The sequence below is a fragment of the Ochlerotatus camptorhynchus genome, unplaced genomic scaffold (genome assembly GCF_037179485.1).
Source record: "Ochlerotatus camptorhynchus isolate MF236.1 unplaced genomic scaffold, CSIRO-AGI_Acam_v1.1 ptg001093l, whole genome shotgun sequence".
Taxonomy (NCBI): domain Eukaryota; kingdom Metazoa; phylum Arthropoda; class Insecta; order Diptera; family Culicidae; genus Ochlerotatus; species Ochlerotatus camptorhynchus.
Window position 1 is genome coordinate 43,319 of NW_027041494.1, and position 20,502 is coordinate 63,820.

General features: G+C 42.2%; 1 protein-coding gene across 1 annotated transcript; it reads right to left on the reverse strand.

Moving 5' to 3' along the window:
• Positions 1–459: 459 nt before the first annotated feature.
• LOC135716050 (uncharacterized) lies at positions 460–10,867 on the reverse strand. The gene is made up of 2 exons (XM_065238901.1): positions 10,825–10,867; positions 460–2,586 (listed from the first exon to the last, which is right to left on the reverse strand). The coding sequence occupies exons 1-2, from the start codon at positions 10,865–10,867 to the stop codon at positions 1,739–1,741; spliced, it is 891 nt and encodes a 296-aa protein (XP_065094973.1). The 3' UTR covers positions 460–1,738.
• Between the last annotated feature and the right edge of the window lie 9,635 nt (positions 10,868–20,502).

The following is a 20,502-nucleotide window of genomic DNA, read 5'->3' on the forward strand; positions in this document are numbered from 1 at the left end:
TTCAGTGAACAGTGAAAACTTCAAACACTGAATTGTTGCAAGAATGCCGGACAACAACCCTGCAAAGTTGGTGTTCGCTACTGATCCGGTTGGCACAAGAAGGCGTGGAGCGCAGAGAGCATTGGGCATGACCGAGGATGGAGAGCGGCAGCCGCAAACCGAGTATTGTGGCGTACTATTGTTGATTATGTCTTATCTTAAATGTGATGTTGTACAAATAAATGTATGTATGTAAGATAGAGATAGACATAGATAAAGATAGAAATTAAAGAGTAAGAAGCCAATTGTCACCTCTTCCTCTTAGGGTTTGTCTGTCTGTGAGTGCTGGCGCGAGCGGCATTGTTAAGACGAATGACCGAGGCTTGAAACCTCGGCCAGGTCACGACACATGGTCCGGTTCCAGTCTGCTCAGATATATTATTTTTTTGTCAACATTATTTTTCATAGGGCAAATCAATGAAATTCATACTGATTTTTTTTCCTTGATTTGTTTTCCGTCGATCTTGTTTTCCGTGCTGAGCACCAATGCTACCGACGCCAGGAAGGCAGCTCCCACACCTGGACCCTACCTATTGACCCATCAACTCATGAACCGGGAACCGGGGATGCCTCAGAACATCCCGGCGGCGCTGACTGGGATTGAACCCAGGCCTGCTGGAGTGAGAAGTAATCACGCTTACCACTACACCATCGGCGCCACTGTTTCATACTGATTTCTTGTGGCTAAATATACGACACTATTGGCGTTGACGGCACCGTCGAAACATTTTCTCTTTCAGCAAATATAGACAGTTTCTTATGAGAATTTTCGGTGGAGTGAAAGGATAGTACAAAGTCCGCCATGTTTCACGCACAATCTGACGTTTGCTTATGGATTTTCTCATAGGAGTAAAGAGCTACAGAGTCGCCGTCAACGCCAATATTTGTTTTGATTCACTATGAAAGTTTGACAGATAAAATTAGGGATTCGTGGATTTTCCTATGTTTCGATGTCCCAGGTTTCGATGGGTGCATCGATCAGCTAGGGACCGAAGATAGTACCAGAGCTGAGCCAAAAAGTTGAGCACGTTTCTTCGGGACTTTCTGGTCTTAGAGTTACCTCTATGGTATTATTATGTTATTTTTGCTTGTGGCACTTAAGATTTTGATATAATTATGCAAAAGGCATTCCCCCAGATCGGATATTTAGGCAGTGTCTTAATTAGCATGTTAAATTTAACTCGTTATCGAAAAGCCCTGCTATCCGAGCGTGGTTGTTTTTGACAGACAAGAAGTTAAATTTTGACAAGCGTGGCTGAGTTCTAGTCGAAAACTGGTCGATCGATAACACAGACATTTTCGAACATGGAAAATATGCGATCGCCAGTGAGGCGACAGTGCCTATGATTACATATCACAACCATTTATCATTTCTTTATATCTTTTGTATGAAACGATGAGAGCTGGATGAAACATATTTGATGGATTGTGATAGGATATTGCAATTTTTGGTTCTAATTTTATTACCGACAAATATGTTTGGCACTTGACGAACTGCACTTTTCGTCAGTTCCATCAAGTTTGTTATTCTAATCTATTACACGCAACAGAATCGTTTTCATTCATCTCACTGTACAAAATATGCACCTCATAAATTTAAGGTTAACGATAGGTTCACAGTCTTTAATTATACACTAAATTGCGTCTAGACAGAGATTCTAGATTAATTTCTATTTGCTTCGTATTGTAGTGTTGAGTTCTAACTTAGCGCTAGCATGAAATCACTTTCGGAATCTGGGCTTAACGTTGTACTAGTGACATCTACTGGAATTTTTATCTTAGATTTTTTATCAGCTTGTTTTCTAATTTTAACTAATTTTATTTTACTTTTACTGAGTTTTGCTAACTTATGTTCCGAACTTTTTTCTTTATCTATGAGATCTAGTTGATCTTTTATGTTTCTAATAGGCTTTTTACTTGCATCAATTTTCTTTTTCGTTACATCTGGTTTAGTCTGACTACTATTCTTATTAGCGTATACGACATAGAATTCAGAATATTGACCAGCGTCGTTAGAAACGTTAATGTCGGCGAAATCGCGAAAGTTCGAGAACGGATCGGAAGATTCCGATGGGTAACGGAATTTTTGCACTAATGGAGCTGCAAAAGGTCTCTGATGACCATTGTGGCTTTTTAGGTTGAGTCCATAAAAATCGTTATGAAAAGCTCTAAGCGGTGGATCGGTGTCTTGATAAAAGGTTCCTCCCTTGAGAACGCCAAAATCACCCGAACCTAGCAAAACTTGCTCGGCGAATTTAGCTCGTCCAGCTGTTGATTGTCGAAATCGATCACTTTCGGAAGGCTGGAAGTATTGCCGTGAACTTCGCATAAAGGAAGGGTAAAACCCTTGGGATGTAGCCGCTGCTTTTTCCTCATCTGTAAGTTGTTCGTTCTCATCGCGCCTTGTTGCTGTTATATAAATGTGTTGATTGTAGGGGAGATGTAATGCACTAACAGCAGTCGAACGCCTGACAGTAGCTTGTGTCGCTGAATCGCCACTGTGTTCATCCGGCTCCATCATCAGATCTTCGTCATTTAGACTCCTATCTGGAATTGAAAAAATAAAAATTAATCAATTATTTGACAGTTCCAACGTAATTATGTGCACGCTATTTCAAAACTTTTCAAATTTGGGTGGCATCCACCCAGATCGGTCAAAACAGAACCTATCCAAAAATGGGTAAACCACAGAGAACAGACATCCAAGTCAAATTCCTAAAGTGTGTAAGCAATTTAACTGCTATTTTGAATTTACATTTTAAACTAGCAATATCGTGGTGGCGCTAGTGCCGCTGCCCATCGATGTCAACGACCGGCAGACGTCATCTTATATAGATGTCAATTTTTTTTTGACCAAACCTAGAGTCGGTGTATAATGAGTCACGCCAAGAGTGAAGCCAAGTCTACCTATTGAACTGTCAAATCGGCTACCTATCGTGCAAAGTAAGCAAGCATTACGATGCTATGAAAGGTCCACGAAAGGTATTGCAATTAAATATTAAATATAACCGAAGAAATGATCATATACACGCAGTGAGCATTACATTTGTCATGGGATACGTTTTGTAATGATCAGTAATGGCAATTTATACTATTTTTCCTTAAGATAATTCGACAAAATCACTGATACACTGCAAAAAAAAATGTAATATCGATCAATGTAATTCAAGTTGATGTATGAAATAATGATGTAATAGCAAAAAGCAAATACAATATTACATCAATGCAGTGCCAACATTTCAAAGGGGCGTAATTGCATTTGTAAACAATGGCTTTAGCCGTCGATTTCTCGCGAATAAAAGCTCACTCATGAAAAATAATGACACCAGAAGGTAGAGGAATGTTTCCTCTACCAGCTAGCATTGCTATTTTGGAGAGGTAAGATTTCATTCGCGAGAAATTGACGGCTAAAGTCATTGTTTACAAAAGCAATTACGCCCCTTTGAAATGTTGGCACTGAATGGATGTTATTTTGTTCGCAAAATCGATGTACATCGTACACCGTTATATTACACAACCGATGGGTTGACCTGGTTGCAGCAGTTTGGACGTAATATTCAACAACTTTTTTTTCTGTGTATAATGATTTACTACAGCCGTTAATTTTTATCCTCGCTAGAAGTCATTTGAAGTTGATGCAAAAGTCCTCTGTTGCCAAGTTAAAAGAAAGGGAATCTTTCGAAAACCGTGATGCGAGTTCAACTGTTTTTCTCTTGACGTGACTCATTATACACCGACTCTAACCAAACCGATCAAAGCAAGTGCGAGTTTTATTGGTGCGCAAATAACAAGGTATTACCAAGCAAAAATCAAACGCTGGTGTGACTTCAACGATGCCCCGAACGCTTTTCAATTCGGTTGCGCCTTCAAATAAGCAATGATAGTAGCTACTGATGAAAATTCTTTTTACGGGAAGAACTGCGCAAACGATCATGCAGTTCCTATTCCTAGTTTCATTCTCATTTAATTGCAGAACTCGACAGTGAGCATGCATAAGGGCGTATACGCGATGATCGATTCTCTTCATCGTTTTTCTCTTTGCATTGCTACAGCTAAGCGAAACAATTTTGTAGAATTTGTTCAATGTAGAGTTGTAATAGGTTGTATTGGCTTTCAAAAGCAACAACAAACGCACCGACAAACGTTAAATCTAGCGAGTTATTAAGAAAAGAGAAAATCGATGAAGAGAATCGATCATCGCGTATACGCCCTTATGAATGCTCACTGTCGAACTACTCGGCTGTTGGAATCTCGGCGAAAAAATTTAAGTGTGTAGATGGTTTCCCGTTGCCGGATCAAGATGAATATTCAGGCTACGACTTTGAACCTCTCAGCTGCATACATGGTTTGAAAATGGGTATTTTTTACCCATAAATGGGTTTTCACGAAACACCTTGTATAGTACACGGAGAAACGAAACAACTCAAAATTAAGTCTTTTGTACTCATCTTGACACCTACACGGTTAGAAAAAAGTACCCAAAAGTAAGTTCTTTTCACTCATCTCGGCACTATAGTGCAGGAACCCAAAAATAGGTAAAGCGGGTCAAAGTAGTTTTCATTTACTTGTGTGCAATTCGTATGGAATTTTCCACTAGCTTTCAACGCAAAAGTAAGTTAGTTGTACCCAACAGTAGGTAAATATGATTATACTCAACGTTGGGTTCCCACACTTTACTACCCCTGTTGGGTGGTTTTGCTCCTCCGTTTTTGACAACATTAGAAGGAGAAAACGAGACAAACTAGTCAAAAGTAGGTAAAAGTGAACTGGCCGTTGGGTACTTTTTTCTTACCGTGTAGCTGCAACCAGACAAAATTGAGTTCTTTGCGAAATATCCAATTTTGAGTATTTTGCGAAGACTCCATTTTGAATCAAATGTAAGTGTTTCGTTAAGAGTGAATATTGGGTAAACCAGGCCTTATTTTTAAAATTTATTACAAAAAAAATGTTTTAATTGATTTTTTTTCCAAATAATGTATATGATAATTGAGCATAAGATAAACAATACTGTAGTTTTATTTATTCTCAAGTGGTACACAGGTGAACAGTTTTATAAATGAGGAGAGGTTACAATTTTTTAGCTGGTTGTGGTCAGTTTCTAGCTGTGCAACGATTTCCGGGTCATTGCCAGAGGAGATCCGGCACGTTGAATTAACCGGGGGATTATCACTGGAGGTAAGTTCAAAGCGAACTCCATGGTTCCACTCTCGGCTGCCAAGACTTCAGGTGGTTTACTTAGATGTTTTTATTTATTAATTAATTTATTTGTTCAGGCTCAATCGAATAAACTTTACAGAGCCAAGTTATCATTTGCGTTATACATAATTGATGTCTTAGATACAAATATTTCATTATTCCTAAAACATGAACTTATTCCTATTCAATTTGGTATCCACAGTGTAATTATACAATTATTACAGAAACAAACATTGAAAAAAAAACCCACACGAACAAAACAAAAACTAAACACAAGGTTAGTCAAACTTACAATCTAAAGTTAATATTCTTAAAGAAAACATATATAAGTTTCATAAACTCCAGATCGCGTCTACCCAAAATATCTCGAACTGGAACATTAGGTTGTCTACCTCGAGCCCGAAGGGAATCATACAACTCAGATCTGACTCCGCAATGCTCAGCACAAGACCAAATAATGTGATCTGCGTCCTGGTAACCTTGTCCACATTCACAGAGATTGCTGTCCCCCAGCCCAACACGGAACAAGTGAGCGTTTAACGAGTAGTGATTGGACATGAGGCGAGACATCATACGAATGAAGTCTCGAACCACATCCAACCCCTTGAACCAAGGACTCTTCGACACCTTAGGGATGATCGAATATAGCCATCGTCCCAAACTTCCTTCACTCCATTTATTCTGCCAGCTGACGAGTGACTGTTGACGATAAATGAAGAAAACTTCATCGTAGGCGATTTGTCGATCGTAAATATCACCTTCCATAGCGCTCACCTTAGCAAGTGAGGCCGCCATCTCATTGCCCGGAATCGAGCAATGAGATGGGACCCATGCAAAGGTGATGACAAAAGATCTTAAAGATAAAGCACTTAGAAGCTCTCGTATTTTCATGAGAAAATACGAGGAGTGCTTTACCGGCCTCATAGAGCGAATAGCCTCGACAGAACTGAGACTATCCGTAAAAATAAAATAGTGATCTGGTGGAAGTGAGGCGATTGTTTCTAGCGTATAGTATATAGCCGCCAGTTCAGCAACATATACGGAACAGGGAGCTTGAAACATTCGAGAGGCGCTATGAAATTCGTTATAAATACCAAAACCAGCGGACGCCTCTATTAATGATCCATCTGTGAAGAACGATCTTGCGGAATCAACTTGGCCAAACTTTGCATCATAAATTGACGGAACAATCATGGAACGATGATGTTCTGGGATCCCACGAATCTCCCGCGTCATAGATAAATCAAAACTAACTGAATTGCCGAAGTCGGAGAAGCATACACGATGAGGATTATGCTGTGAAGGGCTGACATCCAGTGTTATGTACACGTAGTACAATGACATAAAACGAGTTTGAGGGTTCAGCTTAAGAAGCTTTTCAAAGTTTTCGATTACCAGTGGGTTCATAACTTCACAACGGGTGAGGAGCCTGAGGGACAATTCCGAAAACCGATCCGATAGTGGCAATATGCCCGCCAACACTTCTAGACTCATCGTATGAGTCGAGTGCATGCATCCTAACGCGATACGAAGACAACGATACTGGATACGTTCCAGTTTGATGATGTGAGTTTTAGCCGCCGACTGGAAACAAAAACTACCGTATTCTAAAACCGATAAAATCGTTGTCCGGTACAACGTTAGAAGATCTTTTGGATGAGCTCCCCACAATTATGTTCGGAGAAAATTGATCCTTTGTTGGCATTTTCGTCTCAGATACTCAATGTGGGATCTCCAGGTGCATTTTGAATCGAACCAGACCCCAAGATATTTGAAGGACATAGAATGAGTGATCGGTTTACCCAAAAGTTGAAGCTTTGGTTGTGCTGGGCTATGTTTCCTAGAAAAAACGACCAACTCAGTTTTCTCCGTGGAGAATTCGATACCTAGCTGAATAGCCCAAGTAGACAAATTGTCTAAGGTATCCTGTAAGGGTCCTTGCAGGTCGACCCCTTTGGGCCCTGTCATAGACACTACGCCGTCATCTGCAAGTTGTCTCAACGTGCAGATGTCACTTAGACAATTGTCAATTTCTCTGACGTAGAAATTATACAAAAGGGGTCTTAAACATGAGCCCTGGGGGAGACCCATGTAACTAAATCGAGAAGCTGTAGAGTTTCCATGAGAAAAGCTCATATGTTTCTCTGACAGCAAATTGTACAAAAAGTTATTTATTAATGGAGAAAGGCCACAAGCGTGGAGTTTGTCTGAAAGGACTTCAACCGATACTGAATCAAAAGCCCCCTTGATATCCAAGAAAACAGAAGCCATTTGCTCTTTTTTAGCAAAAGCCAACTGAATTTCTGTGGAAAGCAACGCGAGACAGTCGTTCGTTCCCTTGCCCCTACGGAATCCAAATTGAGTATCTGAGAGTAGCTGGTTCGTCTCAACCCATTTGTCCAAGCGAAAAAGGATCATTTTCTCCAACAATTTTCGAATGCACGATAACATCACGATGGGACGATACGAGTTATGATCTGAAGCGGGGTTTTCAGGCTTTTTAATGGCTATAACTCTCACATGCCTCCAATCATCCGGAACAATATTGAGCTCCAAACTGACAAAACAAGTTCAACATGCATCTCTTAGCGACGTCTGGGAGGTTCTTCAACAAGTTGAACTTGATTCTATCAGCCCCCGGAGCAGAATTGCCACACGAAAGGAGCGCGAGTAAGAGTTCCAGCATTGAAAAAGGCTGGCTGATCTCGTCTACCGAATTCGTCGTTTCACGAGGAATCATCTGTGCCGGCACGTGAGAATCCAACGATCTAAGTACTCCTCGCTCTCGTTGTTCGAAGACCGGTTACGCATCCTTCGCGCCGCGTTCCAAAGCGTATTCATCGATGTTTCGCACGATAAGCCGTCCACGAATTGCCGCCAGTATCCGCGTTTCTTGGCTTTAATGAGGCTCTTGAGTTTGCGTTCAAGAGAAGAGTACGCTTCGAAATTCACGGGTGTTCCACGTTTCCGGAAAAGCTTAAACGCGTTGGACTTTTTACGATAAACCTCAGTGCATTGCTGGTTCCACCAAGAGGAAGGAGGTTTCCTACGGAAAGACGTTCCAGGAACCGGCCGAGTTTGAGCTCGAAGCGCGCTGTCCAAGATCAGATTGGAGAGGAAGTTATATTCCTCCAACGGTGGAAGCCCTTCTACCGACGACACGGCTTCCTCTATCGCGGTCTTGAACGTTGTCCAATCGATATTACGGGTGAGGTCGTACGCAACGTTAACGGATTCCGACGGATTGAACCCACTGGCAATCGAAATTTTGATCGGCAAGTGATCACTACCGTGGGGATCTTGGATCACATTCCACGTGCAATCCAACGATAATGAGTTAGAGCAAAGTGTGAGGTCTAATTTACTTCCATTTGAGGATGGACCAGCCAAACGTGTTACTTCTCCATTGTTAAGAATTGTCATATTGAAGTTGTCACAGAGGTCATATATCATAGTAGAACGGTTGTCATACAGTTCCCCCAGCCTGTACCGTGGGAAGTAAAATCTCCCATAATCAACCGTGGAGCAGGAAGTACTGAACATATATCTGAAAGTTGTTTTCGATTAACAACGGCTCTAGGAGGAATATAAACAGAAGCAATACAAAGGCTCTTACCTTTAATAATAGCCTGACATGCGACAACTTCATTACCTGTAAATTGTGGAAGATTCACTCTGTAGAAGGAATGGCACTTTTTGATCCCCAAAAGTACTCCTCCTCCACGCGAATCCTCACGATCCAGTCGAATAATGTTAAAATCATAAAAAGGAAGATCTATATCTGAAGAGAGCCAAGTTTCACAAAGAGCAAATGCATCACAAAGAGCAAATGCATCACAAAGAGCAAATGCATCACAATCATTATTGTGAACTAAAAACTTAAAAGAGTCTAATTTTGGAATAAGGCTTCGGCAATTCCACTGTAGAACAGTGATCAAATCCCCGACTTCGTTTGGAAAATTATCCATCGAAGGAAATGATTGCTGCAAGAAGGGGCCACTTCAATGTCAATTGCTTCAAGAGGGTCTTCACAGAAGGAAGCATTGCCAGAACAATGCTTTTGAGAGGATCAGAAATATTGAGGTACTTGAGGATATCGTCCACAATTTTATCAAATGAGAACAACCCAGATGAAGAAGGGGCTTCTGTTCTTAAAAATGGGACATCAGGGGTTTTGGATGTCCCCGGGAGAGGTGGAAAATCCTGGGTATAGTCAGTTCTGCGGAACCCAGGAGGAGTAGAAGTCTCTTTTTTTCCACCACTCCTTGATTTGGGCAAGCTGGTTTGGGGTTCTTCATTGTCAACTTTCCGCGAACGGATGCGTTTTCGTTTCCGTGCAGAAAAACGGAAAGAAGTTCCCTCCTCAGCCAAGTTAGAGTCAGTCTCGTCATCTGACAAAAGAGAGAATGGATTTTTGTCGTTGGTCGATGGCGTGGCCGTCTTAAGCATTTCCGCAAAAGTCTGCCGGGAACGTTCCTTGAGTGAGCGTTGTAATTTCTCCCCGCGTTGTTTGTACACCGGGCATGACAAGAGACCATGAGGAGTTCCCTTACAGTACACGCATTTTGGTGCAGTGACTGTGCAGGCGCCATCCTCGTGCTTCTCTCCGCATTTGGAACAGCGTACCTTGCTGCCACAGTGGGACGCCGTATGTCCCAACTGCTTACAGTTTTGGCAGTTCATGACCCGGGGAACGAACAAGCGCACAGGTAGTCGAAGTTTTCCCAGCTCGATGTAGTGAGGAAGGGCTGAACCAGAAAAGGTCACACGGAACCGTGGAACACGTTAACCCGCAGGAGTACCAACCGGCACATTAGGATCGACGCCAGTAAGATCCTTATTACGGCATACTGGACACGGCATGGAATAATGGACACGACACGGCACAATGGATTGGATACCCCGCTACAGGGCTGACAGTCGTGCTATTCTGCTCTCTGAGTAAAGAAGGGTGACACCTTCTTGAAATGGCGAGTAGACTAATAGTGCGGCTGCCCCCGTCCCGGTAAAACCTTGGCAGGCCTCCGAATACATTCCAAACTCGTCACCAATTGGTGGTTGGTGAGTAGTAGGCTCAGATGTAACATTCCTGACTTACGCCGATCTGGCTCTGAACACGGCCTCCATGAAGGACCGTGTCAACTCTAGCATGGCCTCCCTGCGTGCATAGATAACCATGGGATCACGATGAGACTACATACAACGAGTGGAGATAGCGGCCTGGAGGGGGGACCTATCAGAATGGAGAAAATCGGAGAAAAAAACAAAAATGAAGAAATGAAAAAAACCAAAAAAAAAATATGAACGACGACGGCAAGACGCCAGACAGTGAAAACGGAGGAGCGAACGTGTTCGCAAGGAGCGGGATATTGCAGAGATCACCAGTGTCGAACCTGGGGGCCAATGCGAGTTCTAGCAGCAGCAATAAGTCTCGAGAAGAGCAGTCAGGCGTTGGGTTTAGCCAGATGTGCACACCGATATCCAGCAGTAGCAAATCTCAAGAACTGCAGCTTGGGAGAACCAAAATGACGGAGGTCAGGAGGAAGATCGATGAACTCTATGTGTTCTTGAAGGATAAAAACAACGTACACAAAGAGATCAAGCGACTTGTGGCCGGTATCAAATCCGGCATAACAGTGGCAGATCGGGAATTTCTAGAGTGGAGAAAAAGAGCCGAAAATGCCGAAAAGGCTCTGCTGGAGGCTAAGCAGAGCATAAGACTGGCTCAAGCACATGAGAAGCCGAAGGGACCCACAAATCCACGTCCTGAAAAGAGAGATAGGGACATGCCAGGAGATGAGGAAGAGCCCAAAAAACGCAGGGACGACGAGGAAGGCATCAAGGAGATGGGAGAAAATGGTGAGTGGCATAAAGTCGAGAACCAGAAGTAGAGGAAGAAGGAAGAGGAAGCGAGGAAGAAGGAACAGGAAGCGAGGAAGAAGGAAGAGGAAGCGAGGAAGAAGGAAGAGGAAGCGAGGAAGAAGGAAGAGAAGAAGAAGGAAGACAGGAAGAATAAGGAGAAGCCTAGGCCTCGTAGGGAGAGAAGCAAGGGTGACGCTCTGGTTGTTGAGGCGATGGACAAAACGTCCTACGCAGCACTTCTCCGGAAAGTGAGAGAGGATCCGGAGTTGAAACAACTAGGTGAGAACGTGGTGAAAACCAGGCGAACCCAAAACGGCAAGATGCTATTCGAGCTGAAAAGAGATCCTACGGTTAAGAGCGCAGCTTTTAAGGAGCTCGTCGAAAAATCTCTTGGCGAGACGGCGAACGTAAGAGCCTTATCCCAGGAGTCAGTGGTCGAGTGCAGGGATCTGGACGAGATCACAACAGAAGACGAGTTGAAAAGTGCGCTGAAGGTGCAATGCAACCTGGGAGACGTACCGATGGCAATTCGGTTGAGGTAGGCGTATGGTGGCACGCAGACGGCGTCGATACGACTTTCTTCGGACGCTGCTAACGAGCTGCTGAAGACAGGCCGAATCAAGGTTGGGTGGTCAGTGTGCCCGTTGAAAGCTATTCCTCGGATGTCTAAGAAAATGGAGAGATGCTACAAATGCATGGGCTTCGGTCACCAGGCGAGAAACTGCAAAGGCCCTGACAGATCTGATATCATTGCAGAGCCATATCGATTCCCTCTCGATAATGGTAACTGGGTGGCGGATAGAGCAGGAATGGCGACCATACAAGTCATGGGCAGGTATCCCATTCAACAAGGGGTGGCGGGCTCATACAAAGGTTTCGTGATCGCCAAAATCAATGGAATCTATGTATGTAGTTGCTACGCACCCCCGAGATGGACAATTGAGCAGTTCCACCAGATGCTAGATGGGCTCACCGGAGAGCTCATTGGACTGAGACCAGTCATCATCGCAGGAGATTTCAATGCTTGGGCAGTGGATTGGGGGAGCAGGTGTACCAACGCAAGAGGAGCCAGCCTATCGTTAGTGCAACAAAACGGACGAATTTAGTAACGGGAAATGCAAACATAAACGCTATCATCATCGCCAGCGGCTCACACGGTTCAGTAACCATCGACTTCAAACTACAACAACGAGGAAAAAATGACGTGCATGCAGATACGAGACACTCCGGACGATGCAGAAAGAATTTGGAGAAGGCAAATTGGTTAAGTCGGTTGCGCTGAAAACGGCTTAGCAACTAGGAATATCGGTTGCCCGGAGTGCGCCTTGGCGACAAGCAATACGATACCCTTAGACGCCGAGTATGGGTTATTGAATTTGTTTTAGTGTTCATCGAACTGCTCCATGCACTTGCTGCGTAAGGAGTTCGATGTCCGAGTGAGGCATGGGAAAATGTTTGTTACTAATTGAAAACTGAAATGATTTTTGGAAATTGATGACATGTGAGTTGCGCATGTCACACCATTCCCCTTAAGGAAAAAATGATTGAATGTAATGGAAATTATTTTGACTTCAAATGTATCGCACATTTTTTTTTCTGTTTTTTTAACGCACCCCGTCCCCCTATAACAGAGAAAGAAATGCACTACCAAATATATTTTTTTGAATTTATTTTATCAATCTTGATAAGTGTACTTCCTGTTGTTTATTGTCTTTGTCAAGTATTGTAGCATTTGATGGATTTAGTCTAATTACTTTGAATGGGCCGTTATAAACTGGTTCTAATTTGTGCCTATTTTCAATTTGTAAATATACTGTATCGCCTAATGTTATGTCTGAAGGAGTGATTTTACTGTTAGATGTATTTTAATAATTAATTAATGTTAATAATTTCAAATGGCGTGTAGTTGTGTTGTATGTTCGGTGTTGTATTATAACAAAAACAATAAAAGGACAGCCATTCATCCCAATCATTTCTACGCTCGTTTCCAAACGTCCTCAAATACTCATTTAAGCATTTGTGATTGCGTTCCAGAGCGCCAATTGTTTGGGGATGATATGCTGTAGAGCATTTATGGTCTATTTGAAGTAAATTACATATTTCATCAAACACTCCCTTGTACTCTGTACCTTGATCTGTTTTTATACATTTAATGAGACCGAATACAAGAATGCAGGCTAACGCCATAGAGGTAACTCTAAGACCACTGGGTCCCGAAGAAAATCATTATTATTTTTGGCTCACTCAGTACCAGAACAACGGTCCCAAGCAGTCCCAAGCTATTTCACTCACCCCTGCATGTTCTGCATGAATCCACACACCCCTGATGTTATCTGTCAAACTTTCATAGCGAATCAAAACAAACATAGTGTAGTAATAGAATTTTAACTAGAATAGGGTACGTTAATCGTTTGCTTGGGACCAATAGGCTACTAAAGTGGTGAGCCAATTTAAAATCGTTAGTTTCGTATTGATTGTTGCTAACGCCCTGCTGGAAGCTCTGGCAAAGTTGAACGTCAGTCTGGCCAACGTAGGAACCATCAGCACCTTCCGCAAAGATGGTAGGGAATCCATTATCGACGTCATTTTATGCAGTACGTCGCTAATGGCAAATATGAACTGGAGAGTGTGCGAAGAGTACACCCATAGTGATCATCAGGCGATCTGGTACAGTATCGACGAACGGACACCGGTGGAAATGTGGAAGGCGAAAGTAAGCGAGCGGAAATGGAAGACAAAGGCATTCAATAAGGATTTCTACATCGATGCTCTACGGGTAAACAGCAGCGTCCCGGGCCTAAGCGCGAACGAGTTGACCGAATCATTAGCAAGGGCATGTGCACAACTATGCCGAGAAAACTGAAGCCAACGAACAGGCGTCGTCCAGCTTACTGGTGGAACGAGGAAATTAGCACCCTCCGTGTTACTAGTCTTCTAACCAGAAGGCGTGCTCAGAGAGCAAGAACAGAAGTAGACAGAGAGGAGCGCAGGGTGGTGTTCCGAGAGGCCAGGGCTGCACTGAAACTAAAGATAAAGCTGAGCAAGTCAAATAGTTTCAAGGAGCTGTGCCGCGACGCCGATGCCTTCCCCTGGGGCAACGCATACCGAGTCGCGATGGCGAAGATCAGAGGTCCAACCATGCCGGTTGAAATGTGTTCCATCAAACTGAAAGTCATCGTGGAGGGACTTTTCCCACAGCATGACCCAACGAACTGGCCACCTACACCATAAGGCGAGAAAGATGAAGACAACGTTGAACAAGTCTCCAACGAGGAACTCATAGCAGCAGCGAAAGAGTTGAAGGCGAATAAAGCTCCTGGCCCGGATGGAATTCCCAACGTGGCGTTGAAGGCGGCGATCCAGACGTTCCCGGACATGTTCAGGATGGTGCTGCAGAAATGTCTGGACGAGGGTCAGTTCTCTGTTGGGTGGAAGGTACAAAAGCTTGTGCTGTTGCCGAAGCCCGGAAAACCACCTGGGATCCTGCATCGTATAGGCCAATATGCTTGCTGGATACTGTCGGAAAGCTCTTAGAGAGGATCATCCTGAACAGGCTGCCGAAATTCACGGAGAGTGAACACGGATTGTCGGAGAGGCAGTTTGGATTCCGTAAAGGGAGATGGATGCAATTCGGACAGTGATTGACAGAGCCGAGAAAACTTCCAAACAGAAGCGGAGAGGAAATCGACACTGCGCCGTGATTACGATTGATGTGAAGAATGCATTCAATAGCGCCAGCTGGGAGGACATCGCCAAGGCGCTCCATAGAATGAGGGTTCCAGACTACCTCTGCAGGATTCTAAGTAGTTACTTCCAGAACCGGGTCCTGGTCTACGCGACAGACACGGGGCAGAAATCGCTTAGAATCACGGCGGGAGTTTCACAAGTTTCCATTCTAGGTCCCACGCTGTGGAACGGAATGCACAATGGCGCGCTGACGCTCAAGCTGCCTAAAGGAGTTGAGATCGTTGGCTTTGCGGACGATGTCGTCTTGACGGTAACCGGTGAGACGCTGGAAGAAGTTTTTTTTATCTTTATTTGAGAGATTTTTAGCTATAGGCAAGTACATCTCTACTGGAAGAAGTGGAAATGCTGGCGACCGAGGCGATAGATACGATTGGTAACTGGATGCAAGGAGCGAAGCTGCAGATAGCCCACCACAAAACAGAAGTGATGTTGGTCAGTAACTGCAAAGCAGTGCAGCGGGCAGAAATCACCGTTGGAGAGCACACCATTGTTTCCAAGCGCGTGCTGAAGTATCAGGGAGTGATGATCGACGATCGGCTAAGCTTTAACAGCAACATCGAATATGCTTGCAAGAAGGCGGCGAAGGTCATCAACGCAATAGCCAGAATCATTCCAAACAATTCTGGTCCAAGCAGCAGCAAGAGGCGTCTTCTGGCTAGTGTGTCCTCATCGATACTAAGGTACGGAGGTCCAGCCTGGATTGAAGCGCTGAAAACGAAGCAGAACCAAAGGAAATTGAGCAGTACGTTCCGGCTCATGGCCATGCGAGTCGTGAGTGCGTACAGAACCATTTCGATGGAGGCAGTATGCGTTATCGCCGGTCTGATCCCAATCGGCATCACCTTGGCAGAGGACTACGAGTGCTATATGACGAGAGAAACCAGAGGAGTACAAAAAATGGTGAAAACGGTGTCAATGGCTAAGTGGCAGCAGGAGTAGGATGCAGCAGAGAACGGTAGATGGACACACAGGCTAATACCGATTCTTTCGACCTGAGTGAACAGGAAGCATGGAGAAGTCAACTTCCACTTGACGCAGTTCCTGTTTGGTAATGGCTGCTTCAGGAAGTACCTGCATCGGTTCGGACACACAACGTCACCCTTCTGTCCGGAGTGTGGGAATGTGGAAGAATCACCAGAGCACGTGGTCTTCGAATGTCCTAGATTTGATGCTGTGCGAGAGGATATGCTCACCCTTAGCACGGAGAATGTCGTCGAAGAAATGTGTCGAGAGGAGGGCACCTTTAACGCCGTCAGCAGAGCAGTAACGCAGATCATGTCAGCGTTGCAGCGAAAATGGCGAGAAGACCAACTAGAAAGTAGTAATGTGCTCACACAAGTGTGAACTGAAAGCCGAAGCCGAGAGAACTCTCCGTCAGAGTAGGCTGAATCCACCACCGGGGATAACCGAGTAGAACGTGACGCTGGGAACTAAATGGCTCACAAATTGGAGAGACGATCAGCGATCTGGAAGCGCCAATTAGCTGACGTAAAGTGAGGTGTGTAATGCACGCCCCCCTCCAAAGTAATACGACAAGTGGTTCCGGGGGAAAAGGGCAAGGCGTCCAAGGAGGTTTTAGTGCGGTACCGTGTCACCGCGACTGTGCGCCCAGTCGTCAAGCGGTGGCACGATGGCCTTTTGAAGGTTTCCTCCTTGCCAAGAAAAAAAAAAACACACACACACACGCGTTAGAACAATAATGTTTACCTTATGTTACCCATACAATGCTTTATACACTAGTTTTATCCTGATGAAAATCCTTTTATACTTTCTGGCTAATTACTTTTTATGACTATTACAAGAAAGTTAATGTAGGTAATATGTCATATAAACTGTATTAATGGCTACACATGTAGTTTATTAATTAACATAGGGTTATTCTGCGTGAGCTGTAATTCCGCGGACTTGTCATTCAAATAACAAATTGGTTTACCAAATGTTGTAACTTTTTGACAGGACACAGAAAATACACAGGACACGTACTTTCAAATTGATCGAATTTAATAAAATCGATTGTCGAGTGCGCGGAATTACTACACGTGTGGAATAACCCATCCCAACTAACAATTTTCGCAATGTAAACGCTTTACTCATTTAATTTATACAGCCTCAAGCTGTATTCAAACGTTATACGATATGAGGAAACCTTTACTCAACCTCTATGCAAGCAAATCTGGCGAACTTAGTCAGCTACTTATGGCTGTTGGGACGGTTGGGACAAGCTCTTATATTGCATTATCCATTAACGCTTCTATACAGCTGTTATCCTGCTGTTTAGTTGTGTGTGAACTTGAAAGGCGCTTATTCAACCTTTTCCCGGTTATCCAATAATCACTACGCAGCTTTCTCTTGAAGCCGGGTTAAATACTGTTTGCGCTTTTTTATGAAGGAATTTATTGAGTTTATTTTGCTGTGAATCAAATTAATCGAAATTAGTTACAAATCATCACAATTATTTACCCTGCACCGGAACCTGGGAATCGAACTCGAGACGACCTCATTGGCAAACTTTGACACTACCAACTGTGCTACGCCAACACTTTGAACTTATGTAAACAAATCAACATTCCCTTTTACAACAAAATTGCTGAGTAGAGGCTTTATAATAGTGCACACGAATCACTTTTCTCGACTAGTTATAAAAGAGCAGAGTAAAAGCTGTAAAACTGCACACGTCTAAAAATAAACCTAGTTGACTGTGAAAATGCTTCCGAAGTTGCTCTAACACAGTTTATAAGCTGAGTACAGGATGTTTAGTTGTTGAAAAAGCACTTTTGATGTTTATGTTATTCAGCAAGAGTGGTTGGTTGTTTAGAAGCCATCAAATGAGTAATATATTCACTTTGTTAGCTTTGTTTTGCAGTTACAAGTTGAAAGTTGATTAGTGTGTGTATAGAAGTGACATTAGCGTTTATTAGCTTATGTTATTCAGTGCGACTGACAAATTGAATAATGGTTGTGAGAAAGTTGAGTAAACGCTCTCCAAAACTATTTTGCTAGCTTTTGCTTGTAGCTGTATCTGCAGCTTCTTTTCAGCTACTTTACAGCACAACTCTAGAAAAGTTGGCTTACAAAGCTGAAAATGTTAGTTGGGATGTTCACGGTACGCAGTTTTCCAAATAGAAACTATCATGCTGATTTTTTGGTAAACATTCATAAATGAAAATCATGCATATAATAATTAATTTACGTTACGTGTAGGTATGTGAAACGCTGATAGCATTTATTTTATTTTAAAGTAAAAAAATAACATGATTATGCTTGTGATTTTGCAGAAAATGTACATCCATATAAACGAAGCCTGGTGACTGAAAAAAGATACATTTTTTATTAAGTTTGAAATCGATTGTATATCACACACGAAGATTTAAACAAATGGCAACACTGCGTGCCTCACTGCATGCACGAAGGTGCTTTGTGAGTCAGTTGATCTAAATGACGTACGTTCTCCCTCCTCTTGGGTATAGGGAAGGCAACTTTGACAAAGTGAAACGAAAATCAGTTTTTTAACAATACTTCCCGCATAAATCACAACCATACGATTACCACATTAAAAATGGTTTATCTTCCTCTGAAAACCATAATGAGAAAGGTTCAGTCAACTTTAATCAAACCATACCTAGATAAAGTTTTGACCATATTGATTAAGGTTTTCGAAGACCCAACCATATGAACAATGGGTGGTTAAGAACGTTCACCATACGAAATCTCGCTTTTTCTCATACATTTTTAGCAAAACAACTATAGCCTTACCACATCAGAAAAGGTTCTAGTTGGATATGTGAAACTATTTCCATTAACTTTCGAATAAGGTAGTACGGTTTAGAACCAACCATTGTTGTTAACTTCATGATATACTATGAAATGGTATAAATTACTATACTTATTGACGTTATAATAAATACTGTCGTAGCTTATCCGGAATACAGCCATCATGGGTTGTTCTTTAATTTTAATGTGATTTACAAGATTTCTTTTTGTGGACACCTCCCTTGCTCTTGGTAACATGTTTATTGATCTAATATAAAATGAATAGATAAATGAATTTGCCCTGCAAAACAAACTCCATTCCATTTCTGGAAGATAAAAAGGCCCCGACATAACGTACCTGCTTCGATTTCCTTTTTGGATGATGTGAGCCACCAACATCAAAATCTCCTTCACATGTAAACCGCTGTTAGCCCTGAATATTTGTGTAGAAAATGCATGCGCTTTTAAGAAATATTTTATGCTTTAAGCTAATATTACCAAGGGTTTTAAAAATAAAATAACGAACAAAACAACACAATGAACTCACGAGCACCGTTTCAATCAAAAGCGTTTTCTTCTGTTTGTACAAATTGTAAAAACATAAAGCAACCATAATCGAAACACGTAAGCGTTGTACAAGTTGTTTACAACTTTTATTCGTAATGTTTTGTAACAGTTCAGTATAGTTGATCAACCGTAACAAAATTTAGCTGAAACATACAAGAAACTGTAACAGTTGAAAGTAGTGTTTCTTTAATGTTTATTACATTCCATAAACCATAACAAAACTATTTTGTGAAAAGTTAACATAGCTAGTAAGGTGTCAGTGAAGTTTGAACTGTTCTAGAAATGGTATTTTTCTATGCGGGTTGTCATCAATCCATCGTCATCAATATTACCTTTTCAATAATATTGTCAGTATGTCAATTTACTGTCAATATATTGCCCATGTAACGAGCGCTTTAGCGTGTTGTCATTAATGTTGTCAATATTTATGTATTGATAATATTGTAAGGAAAATTGACAATACGATGTTTGTCAATATATTGACATGTGGGCGCTATAACACACGCACGGCGAAACGAAACAACTCATAATCGAGATTGAAAGTACTTAAAAATAAGTATTTCTCTAACACTAATGTTTTGGATACATTTCTGTTTTCATTGATGAGCACTTCCGTTATCGCGACGAGCGCCATTTTTATTTCGGCTATGTCTCCTGCCGAAAACAAAATTTGACCAGTTCCAAATTTTAACATCGGAGTTGCGTACTATAACTAGTTAATTTCACGTTATGGTACGTTATGATAGTTTACTGTTCCGGAGAGGAAAAAGGTAAGTTCTACATAGTTCTACTAAACCGTACGTGATAGATTTCCCGGAAAGTGGCCGTAATTATCCTCGAATTAAACATAATTCCTTTTTAGGTGCGGGCCAAAACTTATCTTGTGGGCAAAATTGCCACCACCAGCCACCGATGACTCCACTGTTAGGAATATAACCAGCATCCAAAGGCAGTGATCAATGAAGGTAACGACATTTTATTTTTTCGATCCAGTTTTCAGGATGATTAATTTTTGCTTCTTTTTTTTATTTTTTTTTCCACAAATACTGATCAATCAGGCTGAATTTATGAGTCTGCTATGTTTCCTCGAGCGTACCAGCCGGAATCGGGAGCCGACAGTGCATCCAAAGAAAATGGAGAAGTTTGGAATTTTACCCGGTCAACCAACTCAACACGATGGATTTAGTAGGATGTGATTTATTGCTTATTCAGGGACAATATGTGGATAAATTTTATTGTAATAAAGATAAATAAAGCCGAACATAACATTGATTTTTAGTACTCATCACAAATATAGAAAACAACTGAAAAATCCCCTTTTCAACTAAATTTTCTATAATG